Here is a 13,798-nt window from a genome sequence, read left to right on the forward strand (position 1 = left end):
TTCCTCTTCTTCTCTGCTGTATGAGAAAGGTAGGAGGTCTCGTGCATTGGGCAGTAGAGTGGGATCAGGAGATTGCGGCTCCTTCCTGGTGCTGCTACAGACTCCCTGTGTTTAAGGGGGCCATTCAAAAGGATGGCACCCCCACCATCCCCATTTCTTCACAGGTGCAATTTACACACGCATTTTGGTCCCTGCAAACTGAACATCCGGGGCCAATCGGCGTACTCATGCCTCTAATGCGATTGCAGGTGCGGCGTTGCCGACTCTTGCAATTTAATCATGAGTCTCATGATACTTGGTGTTGGTCTTAAACTTCCAACTACTAGAATCAAGAGATTGCAGGCGACATTCAGCTTTCACTGCGGGGGACGGGGGAGAGGGGGAGAGAAGACCTAGATGGAGCTACTATAAGGTGGGTGCATAACTGGTTGGAAAACCATTCCCAGACAGTAGTTATCAGTGGTTCACAGTCATGCTGGAAGGACATAACGAGTTGGGTCCTGCAGGGATCAGTTCTGGGTCTGGTTCTGTTCAATATCATCATCAATGATCTAGATAATGACATAGAGAGTACATTTATAATGTTTGCGGACAATACCAAGCTGGGAGGGGTTGCAAGTGCTTTGGAGCAGAGGTTCTCAACTTTTTTCTTTCTGAGCCCCCCCACTCCTCCAACATGCTATAAAAAACTCCACGGCCCACTTGTGCCATAATCACTGGTTTTCTGCATATAAAAGCCAGGGCCGGCATTAGCGGGGTAGCAAGCAGGTCAATTGCCTGGGGCCCCCCATGCCGCAGGGGCCCCCACAAAGCTACATTGCTCAGGCTTCAGCTTCAGCCCTGGGTGACGGGGCTCAGGGACCAGGGCTTCAGCCCCATGCAGTGAGGCTTCGGCTTTCTGCCTTGGGCCCCAGCGAGTCTAATGCTGGCCCTGCTTGGAGCCACCCCCCCCCCCCAAAAAAAAAAACCTGCTTGAGGCACCCTAGTGGGCCCCGGACCCCGATTGAGAACTACTGCTTTGGAGGATAAGATTATAATTCAGAACGATCTGGACAAACTGGAGAAATGGTTTGAAGTAAATAGGATGAAATTCCATAAGGACAAATGCAAAGTACTCCACTTAGGAAGGAACAATCAGCTGCACACATATGATGAAGTGAGCTGTAGCTCACGAAAGCTTATGCTCTAATAAATTTGCTAGTCTCTAAGGTGCCACAAGTCCTCCTTTTCTTTTTATGGATACAGACTCACACAGCTGCTACTCTGAAACCTGTCAAAATGGGAAATGACTGTCTAGGAAGGAGTACTGTGGAAAGGGATCTGGGGGTCATAGTGGATCTAGGGTGACCAGACCGCAAGTGTGAAAAATCGGGAAGGGGGTGGGAGGTAATAGGAGCCGATATAAGAAGAAGACCCAAAATCGGGACTGTCCTTATAAAATTGGGACATCTGGTCACGCTAAGTGGATCATAAACTAAACATGAGTCAACAATGTAACACTGTTGCAAAAAAAGCGAACATCATTCTTGGTTGTATTAGCAGGAATGTTGTAAGCCAGACACGACAAGTAATTCTCCCGCTCTACTCCACACTGATTAGGCTGGAGTATTGTGTCTAGTTCTGGGCACCACATTTCAGGAAAGATGTGGACAAACTGGAGAAAGTCCAGAGAAGAGCAACAAAAATTATTAAAGGTCTAGAAATCATGACCTATGAGAGAAGATTGAAGAAATTGGGTTTGTTTAGTCTGGAGAAGAGAAGACTGAGAGGGGACATGATAATAGTTTTCAAGTACATAAAAAGTTGTGACAAGGAGGAGGGAGAAAAATTGTTCTTCTTAACCTCTGAGGATAGGACAAGAAGCAAAGGGCTTAAATTGTAGCAAGGGCAGTTTAGGTTGGACTGTCAGAGTGGTGAAGCACTGGAATAAATTGCCCAGGGAGGTGGTGGAATCTCCATCATTGGGGATTTTTAAGAGCAGGTTAGACAAACACCTGTCAGGGATGGTCTAAATGATATTTAATCCTGCCATGAGTGCAGGAGACTGGATTAGATGACATATTGAGGTCCCTTCCAATTCTATGATTCTGAGAAAAGCAATTTCCAACGCCTTTGGCTGCAGAGATTGTGCTCCGAGAGTAACCAAAAGACTCAGAAGCCAGAAGGCAAATAAAAAGAACCCAATGTTTTGTATTTTGTGAAAACATTCTTGTGATTTTTAAGCCAATATCATGATTTTGGGGGAGCAGGGAAGGGGTGACTGATGATTTTTGAACATTCAGGGCTGACCGTGCAGCTGATGGAAAATAGATTGTAAGCTCCCTAGGGAAAAGAGCGTCTTTTGGTCGGTGCTTGTATAGCACCTAGCCCAATGCGATCCTGGTCTGTGTCTCCTGGTCGCTACCATGATAATAATTAATAATAAGTGGATGCCAATGTCGCAGGGGCCCTTCCCCTCTCTGTGCCCCACTCAGCTGCTACTTCTCGGGGCAGTGGGGCTGGCCAGGCCCGGCCCTTCGATGTCCCAAGTCACTTGGATGCTACTGATGACGCCCCATGGAAACAAATGCCTAGAAACAGCAGCAGCCCATGATGGACCACTCACCTGCCCCAGGTGAGCAGGGCTAGGCCCCTCCCCCCAGAGCCCATCCTCCAATGGGAGCAGCAGGTTGGCCCCGCCTAGCCAATCAGGGGGCGGGGGCGCCTCAAGATGGCTGCGTCCAGGCAGCCGCCTTTCTGCCACGTGGAGCTCGGCGGGGCGGTGGCTGTGGCGGGCCGGGAGCCCCTGGAGGCCGCCCCCGAGGGGCTGGAGGCCGTGTTCCCCCGGGAGGTCGGGCTCTTCGCCGACGACTTCCCCGAGGAGACCTGCTTCAGCTTCTGCGGCCACGTGTTAACCATCGCCCAGCACCACGGGGGCCGGCTCGGGGTGGCAGCGCCCGTCTGGGAGGCGGTGAGGGGCAGGGTGCAGAGGAGCCCGGTGGGGAGGGCGGGTGAAATGTGGGGGCTGGGTGCAGGGGGGATTGGGAGATGGATGCAGTGGGGGTGGGGGGTGGATGCCCTAAAGTACAGGGGGAGGATTAGCTGCGAGATTAGGAGGCTCTGGGGAGGGCTGGCTTGGAGGTGGTGAGAGCAGGGATGGAGGGGGAAAGGGGGGGGGAGATAGGATGTTTGGCAAGGAGGTGGGGAGAGCTGGAACGTGGGAGTTGGCTGGAAACCTTTGAGCTCTGGGGATGGGGCATCCCACAGCACATGGAGCGGGGACTGGTGGGGGCTCTGCACAAAGTGGAGGTGTGTCCCCCAGTGCCTGTAGGGCGTCTTGGTGCCCCCATTCATGGGGAGCAGCAGGTTCATCAGATAAAGTGGGGGCTCTCTGTGTGGCTCCGGAGATGTCCCTGGCCTTGGGAAGCTGTAGCCTCTCAACTGTTCCTCTGTCTACCCCAAAGTTCCTGTTCTCCAGCTGCAAATCCTGTCCATTTTAGGTTTCGGAGTAATAGCCGTTAAGTCTGTATTCGCAAAAAGAAAAGGAGTACTTGTGGCACCTTAGAGACTAACCAATTTATTTGAGCATAAGCTTTCGTGAGCTACAGCTTACTTCAACATATGCATCCGATGAAGTGAGCTGTAGCTCACGAAAGCTTATGCTCAAATAAATTGGTTAGTCTCTAAGGTGCCACAAGTACTCCTTTTCTTTTTGTCCATTTTAGGAGCTTCCATGGAAGGTTAGACCAGTGGCCCATCTAATTTAGAATCCCATCTTTGTCAGTGGCCAATACTTCAAAGACAGGTGCAAGAAGCCCTGTAACAGGTCATTAAGAAATAACCACTCTGGAGGGAAAGTTTCTCCCTAAATCTGTCAATTAAGAGTCAGTGCAAGAGGATCTGTCTCCCTTATGCTTTTGTTCTCTTGTCCTGTTTATCACCGGATGGCCCCATTCTCCATCTGTGTCTCTGCGCTGAAGGCTCTAACCCTGTGTAAATATTTTGAGAAGCAGAAGCTCGACTTCCGGGGCAAGAAGGTGATTGAGCTGGGCGCTGGGACGGGCATCGTTGGCATCCTTGCCACCCTGCTCGGTAGGTACAGTTGCTTGACAGCGGAGCTGAAGCATGGGGGCGGGGGGGGGGGGGAGTCATGCATCTGATCTGTGCCATTTCTAAACTACCTATCACCATTGTCTAACTCCCTAAATGGGACCTGATGCAGACGCGCTGTACAGAGAGACCTATTGATGTTTTTTAACTGGCCAGCTGGCGAAAGCTCACAGGTGTGCCCAACTTTGCTCATATAAAGATGGAATCAGCAGCTTCGTGGAAGTCCAAGGGCCTCATCTGCGTACAGGGTGGCAAAGATTACAGCTGCCCCCATATTTAGTACAGCCTCTAGGTTAAAGAGGATGGCAGCTGCAGGCTCAGCGTGCTGGGCCTCCTCTAGCCCTGCGTTAGCTAGTATGTATAGACAGCCTGGGGATGGGGCAAATGGATCTGTTGCATGGTCGTGCATCCGGGAAGCCAGTGAAAATCGTGCAATGTCTGGATAATGCATACCGGGAGGGTTTGATTCTCCTAACCAACACCCACGCCTTCTGGGTTGCTCTTGTCTTTTCCAGGAGGAGATGTAACCATCACAGATCTCCCTCTGGCTTTGGAGCAGATACAGGAGAACGTCCATAAGAATGTGCCTGCAGAGCATTCGGCTCGGGCCAAAGTTTGTGCTCTGTCTTGGGGTCTGGACCACGAGGAGTTCCCGAGAGACTACGACTTCATCCTGGGTGCAGACATAGTCTACCTGAAAGACACGTACCCTTTGCTAATCAAGACCCTCCAACACCTCTGTGGCCCTCATTCAACCATCTACCTGTCTTCCAAAATGCGGCAGGAGCACAGCACAGATGTGTTCTACGAGGCGCTGCTCCCGCTGCACTTCACTTCAGAACTGGCCTATAGAGATGAAAATGAGAATATTAACATATATAGAGTCACCAGCAAGCAGAATAGCTGAGGTTAGGGCAGACCTTTCTCCCTGGCTGGAAAGGGACAGACACAACATGGCCTTTGGCTTTTCCAGACTGAGAGCCATGATCCCAGCTGAGTGAGCCACCAGCCGCCAAAATGGAGCACACAGCGTGGGTGCTGACTCTGCCTAGCTAAGGATGCAGAGGGCCAGATTCCTCCTTTCTGCCAGCAATATGGACCCAAGATGTTACCACCACCACCTTCAAGCTGGGGAGAGAAGCTCGGTTTTAGCTTTGCCCCAGACCTGGAGACAGAGTTTCTTACTGTCAGTGGGAGTTTTAAAAGCCAAGATCTTTAAGAGGATGGCTGTTTTAGGCCCATCCCTGGAACCCTGGCCTTCCAAGCCAAATTCCCTTCTGCCACTGAAGCAGGCCAAGTGACTTGAAGTAACCACCAAGAGCATTAAATGTCTCTTAAGAGACACCACGGTGCCTTGTTCCTATAATTTGGCTAAATATATTTTTTTCATCGCTTTCATATTTGAATTAAAGGTGTATTTCATGTGTCACTCCTCCTTGGGAATTGTGGGGATGGGAAAAAGAGTTAAAATCAAACTGTAAATGACTACAAACCATTTTGTACAACCACATGTTGTCTTGGGTTAGGCTCTGGACCTCTAGGTGGCACTGCAGCTCTGCTTATGTGCAGGATACATTGGTTCTCTCAAGAGGTAATGAAGGCTCTCCCTTGGGTTTTATTTAAGTAGAAATGGATGCGTGAGCACTCAGTGTCTTAAAGGTTGCACGTGCTGTAGGAACTGCCCTCAGCCTCTGCCCCAAGCCCAGCCACTTTCTAGGGAGGAGGGGCACTTTCTTGGCTGCTGATCAGTGTCAGCTACCCCTGTGTACACCCTTCACTTTTACCCCGCATGGGTGGTGCTTTCCAAGTCTCTAAGGTGCCACAAGTACTCCTTTTCTTTTTGCGAATACAGACTAACACGGCTGCTACTCTGGAACCTGACTACCTACCTTGTAACTACATAGAAATGTTCCCTTCTGGGAGAAAGCCTTGGGGCTCTGTCAAACAGGCATGTCTGTGTGTATAGCAGGTGGGTTTTGTCACAGCGCACACGGGAAGAGCTGAGGCAAGAGGACTTGCACTGATTCTCTCCACCCTGCAGGCAGCCTGAGTGTGTTACACGGGGCCGATACGACTCCACCAGGGGAATGAGCAGTTGGCCCCCAGCACGCTATGGGCCAGGCTTTGCTGCACCCTCCCTTTCTAGGGTTTGTTGGTCATGAAGGAGAGTGCAGGCTAGAGGATGGGGCCTCAGGACTCCTGGGTTCTATGGCTGGCCTTTGCGGCAATCCTGGGAGGGGAGGCAGGACTCCTGGGTTCCATTCCTGGCTGGGGGAGGGGAGGCAGGACTCCTGGGTTCCATTCCTGGCTGGGGGAGGGGAGGCAGGACTCCTGGGTTCTATGGCTGGCCTTTGGGGCAATCCTGGGAGGGGAGGCAGGACTCCTGGGTTCCATTCCTGGCTGGGGGAGGGGAGGCAGGACTCCTGGGTTCCCCAGGTGGGAGGGGCATGGGCTGGAGGTACAGGGAGGAGGGGGGCAGGGTAGCCTTTGGGGGTGGGAGATGTAAATGAACAGAAGGTCTGTTGTCCCGCCCTCCCTGCTCCAGCAGCCAATGAAACGGCTCGTTCCTTCCCCCGCCTCCCTGCCATTGGCTTCCGTCGTCACCCTCCGCGACGGCCAATCGGCTCCGCGAGGCTTCACGGCGCCGACGCGATCGGTGGGGCGGCGGAGGCCCCTCTTGCGCACGCGCCCTTGGGCTGGCGGCTCGCGCCGGCGCCTATAGGCTGCGCGGCGTGTGACGTATAACGTGCGCGCCGTGGCGGCCGGCCCCGGGATGCAGCGGGCGGCGCTGACCGGAGTTTGCGGCCCCCTGCGCGGGGGGGCCCGACCGCGGCCGGTGAGGGGCCGGGGCCTTGCCCTTCCCCTGTCCCCAGGAGCTGGTCCCAGCCCTTCGGCTCCCCTCCCCCTCTAGCCTATCCTGGCTCCTGGCGGGGCGGGGCAGGACGCCTGGGTTCCCGACTCGGGGTGGGGGTCTCCCCCGTCCCCCCGCGAGTGGGAGGCGCCGGGAGAGCCCTGGGATGAGGCGTCCCGGGGCTGTCACTGCAGCCACGTGCTGCCCCAGCCCCAGGGCCCTGGGCGGGCCCCTCCTCAGCCTGGGCATCAACGAGCAGCAGGGTGGGTGGGAGGCAGTGAGGCGCATGTAGCCTTGGGGAGCAAATGAGAGGAAGGGGTTACAGGGCAGGGGGCTGACCTCGGTCAACGCTGAGATAGAAAGCGGGGCTGGGCTTTGATCGCATGCATGAGGCTGTTCCTTACCCCCTTGCTTTAGCATGCAGGTGACTTCAACCTTATCTCCTCCCTGCTGGCAGGTCGTTTCCCGGCGGCTGGTTTGTCTCTTTCACACTGGTCTCCGTGCATTTGCAGCGGATAAGGAGCTGCTGGTGAAGCTCAGGAAGAAAACCGGTTATTCCTTCGTGAATTGTAAGACCGCCTTAGAGAAGTTCAATGGCGACTCCAAACAGGTGAGAGCTGCTTGAACTTCACCCTGACGTTGCACTGAATTTCAGTGGGATTTGGGTACCTAACTCCCTTAGCGTCTTTCAAAATGTCAATCTGAATGAGATGAGACTGGAATTTCTACTTTGGAGAGGGAGGGCAACTCACTGCATGCAGGTGTATAAAAACAAAGGAAGGATATATTTAAAACTGAGTGGTTTCTCTTACTTACCTCAGTCCATAGTAAAGGAGATGGTGCATAGATACCAAGGTAATAGGTTTAATTGCGTTTCTGTTGTAATCATTATGTAGGACTCTCTCCAACAGAAATTGATCATCAAGGTCTTGATTTTTAGAAAGGTCTGGATAATGTGATCTCTATAGCTGTACAAGCTGACACAGAAAGATGCATGGGAAATTTAGTTTCCTGCTCTCAAGGCATAAGTAGATCAGGGGCAGAAGATCAGAAAGAAGACATTGTGCATTATCTTGTACGTATTGGGGATGTTTGGAAATCCACCCAAAACATATTGCCAAACTCATCGATGTCATCCTCGCCCCCAAGAACATCACATTTAACAACACTGTCCAAACCAGGGGAACAGCCATGGGTACTGGTGTGGCTTCCCACTTTACCAACCTCTTCATGGACCACCTCAAGGAGGAATTTCTGGAAAAATGCACCACAAAACGAACAATATACCTGAGGTACTTGGATTATATTTTCATCCTCTGGGCAAAGATCTAAATTCCCTTAATTTCCACCACAACTTCAGCACCCACCACTCATCCATTAAGCTCTCTCTAGAACACACCCACACCAACATCAGCTTCCTGGACACCACAGTCAGCTTCAACAGTGGGATCCTACTAACAATTCTATACGAGAAGCCACTGATCACCATGCAAAGCAACCACCCCAGACACTCCAAAAGAATCTGTTATCTACGGCCAGACACTCAGTTACCACACAATTTGCTCCAAAGAGAAAGTCTGAGATAAGCACCTAAACACACTTAAATTTGCCTTCGCTAAACAAGAACACTTCATCAGCAAAGTAGATCATATCATGGAAAGGGCCACCCACATACCCTGGAAAAACCTGCATCAATACAAGAAAAAGAAATGCACTGACTTCACCCCCCTAATTACCTGTTATCCCACGCTGGAACTGCTACAGGTTATCATCAAACAAGTACAACCCATACTTGATGGGGACCATGTCCTGAAAGAAATGTTTCCTGAACCCCCTCTTCTGGCCTTCAGACAACCCTCCAGCCTTGGCAAACTCTTCATCAGAAGCAAGCTCCCCACAGACCAGGACACACCAACTCAAAGCAGCACCAGACCCTGCCAGAACAACAGGTGCAAAATCTGCAGACACATCTCCACTGCTACAATGATCAACACTCCCCAACATACCTTTCAAGATTCATGGGTCCTACATATGCCTGTTGTAACATTTGCTGTACCCCATCCAGTGCATCAAATACCCCCCTAACAATTAGATGGCTGAAACCAATTACTCAGCTCTCGAATGAACTTGCCCAGAAAAATGGTATAAGACAAAAGCACCATATCACCTGTGGGTGAACACTTTTTACAAAGTATCAGGGGGTAGCTGTGTTAGTCTGCATCCACAAAAACAACAAGGAGTCTGGTGGCACCTTAAAGACTAACAGATTTATTTGGGCATAAGCTTTCGGGGGTAAAAAACCACTTCTTCAGATGCATCTGAAGAAGTGAAAAGAAAAGGAGTACTTGTGGCACCTTAGAGACTAACCAATTTATTTGAGCATAAGCTTTCGTGAGCTACAGCTCACTTCATCGGATGCGTACTGTGGAAAGTGTAGAAGATCTTTTTATACACACAAAGCATAATTTATACATTGTGTGTATAAAAAGATCTTCTACACTTTCCACAGTACGCATCCGATGAAGTGAGCTGTAGCTCACGAAAGCTTATGCTCAAATAAATTGGTTAGTCTCTAAGGTGCCACAAGTACTCCTTTTCTTTTTGCGAATACAGACTAACACGGCTGTTACTCTGAAATCTGAAGAAGTGGTTTTTTACCCACGAAAACTTATGCCCAAATAAATCTGTTAGTCTTTAAAGTGCCACTGGACAACTTGTTACAAAGTGATTACTCCATATCTGATCTTTCGGTACTGTCCCCGAGGGAAACCTGCCCAACACCCTCACAAGGCAAGCCTGGGAACTTAAATTCATAACTCTGCTAGCCACCAAAAGCCATGGACTTACCAGGGATGCTGGTATAATGGCTCATTGCAACAATTTGTAACACACCTCACTGCTGCTCCCCTTAATTGCCCACTTCAAACCCTTTATACATAAGAATCTAACCCCTAGTTGCCCACTTCATTTCAAGAGACACCTCCAACATGCATTACTCCTCTTGCTTAACAATCTGTCCCAACTTGTATTTAGCTCAGACGCTCTGCTTTCTTCCCCAGACCTGAAGAACTCTGTGTAGCGCAAAAGCTTGTACCTTCCATCGACAAAAGTTGGTCCAATAAAAGATATTACTTTGTCTCTCTCATATCCTGGGACCAACATATCTATAATGGCACTGCAAATAATCATCCCAAATGTGACAGCACCACACAGCTGGTCAGTGTCATGTTGGCTTGTGTTTCTTGCTGTTTTGTGGAACCATTAGGACATGGTCTGACCATTACGGTCTCTCCTATGAGGTGACTTTTCCACTTTCAGTATTACAAAGCTTAGGTCGAGGAGAGAGTTTAGTCTCTGAACTGACTTTTGTTGGGTTCATCTTGGTTTTGTCTTCAAAGGCTGAAGCCTGGCTGCATGAGCAGGCCCAAAAGGAGGGATGGAGCAAAGCTTCCAAACTACAGGGCAGGAAGACAAAAGAAGGCCTTATCGGGCTGCTGCAGGAGGGGAACGCGGCAGTTATGGTGGAGGTAAGCTCCTCCACTAGTGTGTGGGGGACCCTTTCCTTGGGCTCATGGGATGGAGTGAGCCGCTTCCCCTATCCCTTGAGCTGGCCTGTGTGCATAAGTTCAAATCTTGCAGCTGGGAATTTAACTTGGTTAAAATATTAAATAGACAAATTTGTCTAGTCAAATCATGATTAATAGAGAACGTCTGGCATGAATGATACTAAAGGGATTCCTTTAAACTGCAGAAACAGGAACAAACCCTCAGTCTGTCCTAAATAGAATAGTAATAGCCACAGGGAGTTCCTGTTCTGAAAAGCTGGAGGGCTTATTTCTGTCGCTGACTGCTGGTTGCTGACTTCCCGGATAGCAGCTCTGACTGCTGTAACGGCCACCCCTTAAGTGGAGTGGCAGCTGTCAGACAATGACTTCAGAATAATCAGCTTTGTTTCTCTACCAGGTGAATTGTGAGACAGACTTTGTGGCCAGAAATGCCAAATTTCAACAGTTAGTTCACCAAGCAGCAACTGGGACAATGTTCCACCATCAAGGCGCTAAAGACCAGTTAACCACATACACCAAGGTGAGAGAGATCTATCGAAAGTACTTATATCCTCCCTGTTACCTGACCACCTCTCACTCTTGAATAATATATTTTCCTCCCAACACCTCCATGAGGTAGGGAAGTGCTATTGAGCCACAAAGATACGTTGGCCTTGTCTGCATGCCTTTGCCAATATAGCAATGCTGGCAGAGCCCCCTGGTGGAGACACACTGTAGGCCGACTGAAACACGCTTCTAGCAGTGCAGTTGGGTCTGCACCTGAGACTTTGATGTTACTGTTATGCTGTCTCAGGGATGTGACTTTTTTTACACTCCTAACCAACATAGCTATATCAGCAAAACTTTGAGTGTAGGCTTAGAGTGAATCTACACGAGAAAATTAGATCGACCCAGCTACTTCGCTCAGGAGCATAAAAAAAAAAGCCACTCCCCTGACCGACATAGTTAAGATGACCTAAGTTCCATGTAGCCAGCGCTAGGTTGACGGAGTAGTTCTTCTGTCGACCTTGGGAAGGTGGATTTACTACGTTAAATGCATCTCACTGAAGTGGAATTCTCGCGGATGCTAGCCTGACTAAGATGTCCTTCCCAATCATGAGTATTTGGCCAAGCCACTTTGCTGGGTTAAGCAGCTATCCTGTCTCAAAATCCTTGTTGGAATTAGTGCTGAAGTGTTGGAGGAATTTGTTCTGAGTAATCTCCAATGTACAGAAGTCGATTGAGTAGGAGGTCGTCTGGCAGTGCTGTGGAGTTGCTAGGTGGGGGCTACCACTCTCCTAGAGTCAGGGGGCTTGCAGCGTAATCTGTTGTCTCTCGTCTCTTTCAGCATTTCATGAAGGCAGCTGAGCTTTCTCAACTGCGGACCGGGCCTGCTGGATGTTTGCTCAGTGACCAGCTGGCTCTCGCTATAGGTGAGCGCTCTAGTATAAGAGGCTGGTTAGAAGATAGAAATCAGGGAGGCGATTGTTTGTGTGGCTTCCATCATCCTTGTGTGGGATCGGCTGAGAAACCCCTTCCGCTGAGAGGATTCCACCTTTTATCCTGTGTTCAGAGGGGCTGGCTGGCATGAATCTTGTCTGTTTCCAGCCTCACGGAAACTGCTTGTGCCAGTGTTTGACAGCACTGAGGATGCAGTGAGGCTCAACTGGGGACCTTTACGTTCTGTGAACTGTCCTATAACCACTCACAGGCACTCAGAACTAGTACTGCTGCAAAGTAGTTCAGAGGGAGTTTTCTGAGGTGGGGCATCCCTGTAGAATTACAGTACATTGCAATAACTCAGTGGTTCCCAAACTCGTTCCGCCGTTTGCGCGGGGAAAGCCCCTGGCGGGCCGGGCCGGTTTTTTACCTGCCGCGTCCGCAGGTTCGGCCGATCGCTGCTCCCAGTGGCCTCGGTTTGCTGCTCCAGGCCAAGGGGAGCTGCTGGAAGCGCTGCAGGCCAAGGGATGTACTGACCACCTCTTCCAGCTGCTCCCATGGGCCTGGAGCAGCGAACCGCGGCCACTGGGAGCCGCGATCGGCTGAACCTGCGGATGCGGCAGGTAAACAAACCGGCCCGGCCCGCCAGGGGCTTTCCCCACCCAAACGGCGGAACAAGTTTGGGAACCACTGCAATAGCCTAACATTTCCAATAAGCAGTAAGCTAGCCAAGCTCTCTTTCTTACAGGAAGGGGTTTTCCGTTTTTAAATACACGGGAGGGGGACAGGCCTAGTACCTATATTGAAACAACTCTCCAGCCTTACGCTCCTTGAGCAGCAAAACGACCAAGGAAACTGACATCTTAAGGGTGTGGGGGAGAGGGCAGAAAGCTGCAGCAAATAGCCCTGCCCCAGAACACTCAGCCCGATCTGTACCTTTAAAAGTGAAATAAAACCTGTTCTTGTTTTGGGTTTTTAAAGGCAAACTAGGGGAGAACATGGCTATCAAGAGGGCTGCGTGGGTGGCAGTGCCAGCGACCTACTACATTGGCTCTTACGTCCATGGGGCACTGCCAGCAGATAATCCCTCCCTCCCTAACATGGTGCTTGGGAAGTACGGTGCCTTAGTGATCTGCCAAGCATCTGAGCAGAGCCAGAAGTCAAACCTTGCTGATCTGGGCCGGAGGCTGGGTCAGCATGTAGTGGGAATGGCCCCTCTATCGGTGGGATCTCTGGAGGATGAACCTGGCGGAGACACGGAAACCAAAATGCTCGCCCAACCTTTCTTGCTGGACCCCAGCATTACCCTGGGCCAGTATGTGCAGCCCCAAGGTGTGTCTGTGCTGGACTTTGTGCGGTTTGAGTGTGGAGAGGACACAGAGATACCAGAAGCAGAGTAGACACAGCGACGTCTCGCACAAGAAAACTCTTCGTAATCTCACCTCTGCGGCCTTGGGCCGGGCATTTACATATTGGATCAGTAAGGAAATAATTATGAGACGGGATCAATAATCTCACATGTGCTGGACATTTAATACAGGTAACTTTTTTTGCAAAGCATTAAAGGACCTTGGTAACTGTCCTGTACTAAGCATCTGCAGGCATTTTATATAAAATGGGCTGGCCTGTTTGTTTCTAGGGAAGTCAGTAGGGAGTGTTGTATCTCGGCTGATGGTTCAGGCTAGATGTGCTGGAGTATATATTGAAATAATCTTTACCCTTTTGGGCCAGGATAGAGACCCTCTGAGGTTTAACCATTTAGACCAATATCCATCTGCTGATCCCAGACTCTCCTACTCTTAAGCTATTCCCACAAAACCAGATTAGCCCCTTCACTCACATCCCCTCCCCTGGACAATAACAGTAAAGGGCT

The 13,798-nt window shown here is 50.4% G+C and overlaps 2 protein-coding genes across 3 annotated transcripts; both read left to right on the forward strand.

Annotated features, from left to right (window-relative positions):
* The first annotated feature begins 2,676 nt into the window (after positions 1-2,676).
* Positions 2,677-5,541, forward strand: EEF1AKMT3 (EEF1A lysine methyltransferase 3). The gene is made up of 3 exons (XM_007067028.4): positions 2,677-2,950; positions 3,960-4,071; positions 4,605-5,541. The coding sequence occupies exons 1-3, from the start codon at positions 2,711-2,713 to the stop codon at positions 4,994-4,996; spliced, it is 744 nt and encodes a 247-aa protein (XP_007067090.3). The 5' UTR covers positions 2,677-2,710; the 3' UTR covers positions 4,997-5,541.
* Positions 5,542-6,677: 1,136 nt separating this feature from the next.
* Positions 6,678-13,512, forward strand: TSFM (Ts translation elongation factor, mitochondrial). Of its 2 annotated transcripts, XM_037884250.2 has the most exons (6): positions 6,678-6,925; positions 7,398-7,550; positions 10,339-10,467; positions 10,904-11,026; positions 11,834-11,918; positions 12,907-13,512. In XM_037884250.2, exons 1-6 carry the CDS (start codon positions 6,863-6,865, stop codon positions 13,323-13,325), a joined length of 972 nt encoding a protein of 323 aa, XP_037740178.1. In that variant the 5' UTR covers positions 6,678-6,862; the 3' UTR covers positions 13,326-13,512. The 2 variants fall into 2 exon arrangements, with proteins under 2 accessions (XP_037740178.1, XP_037740179.1); XM_037884251.2 differs by lacking the exon at positions 10,904-11,026 and having other exon boundaries at positions 6,775-6,925.
* The last annotated feature ends 286 nt before the right edge of the window (positions 13,513-13,798 follow it).

This window comes from Chelonia mydas, chromosome 20 (assembly GCF_015237465.2).
Source record: "Chelonia mydas isolate rCheMyd1 chromosome 20, rCheMyd1.pri.v2, whole genome shotgun sequence".
Lineage (NCBI taxonomy): Eukaryota > Metazoa > Chordata > Testudines > Cheloniidae > Chelonia > Chelonia mydas.

Excerpts from the sequence above, each read along its gene's own strand:
- EEF1AKMT3 (XM_007067028.4), top strand. The coding sequence starts at position 2,711 with ATGGCTGCGTCCAGGCAGCCGCCTTTCTGCCACGTGGAGCTCGGCGGG. Across the intron at positions 2,951-3,959 it reads CAGCGCCCGTCTGGGAGGCG|GCTCTAACCCTGTGTAAATA; the intron begins GTGAGGGGCAGG and ends TCTGCGCTGAAG. Across the intron at positions 4,072-4,604 it reads CATCCTTGCCACCCTGCTCG|GAGGAGATGTAACCATCACA; the intron begins GTAGGTACAGTT and ends TGTCTTTTCCAG.
- TSFM (XM_037884250.2), top strand. The coding sequence starts at position 6,863 with ATGCAGCGGGCGGCGCTGACCGGAGTTTGCGGCCCCCTGCGCGGGGGG. Across the intron at positions 7,551-10,338 it reads TCAATGGCGACTCCAAACAG|GCTGAAGCCTGGCTGCATGA; the intron begins GTGAGAGCTGCT and ends TTGTCTTCAAAG. Across the intron at positions 11,919-12,906 it reads CCAGCTGGCTCTCGCTATAG|GCAAACTAGGGGAGAACATG; the intron begins GTGAGCGCTCTA and ends GGGTTTTTAAAG.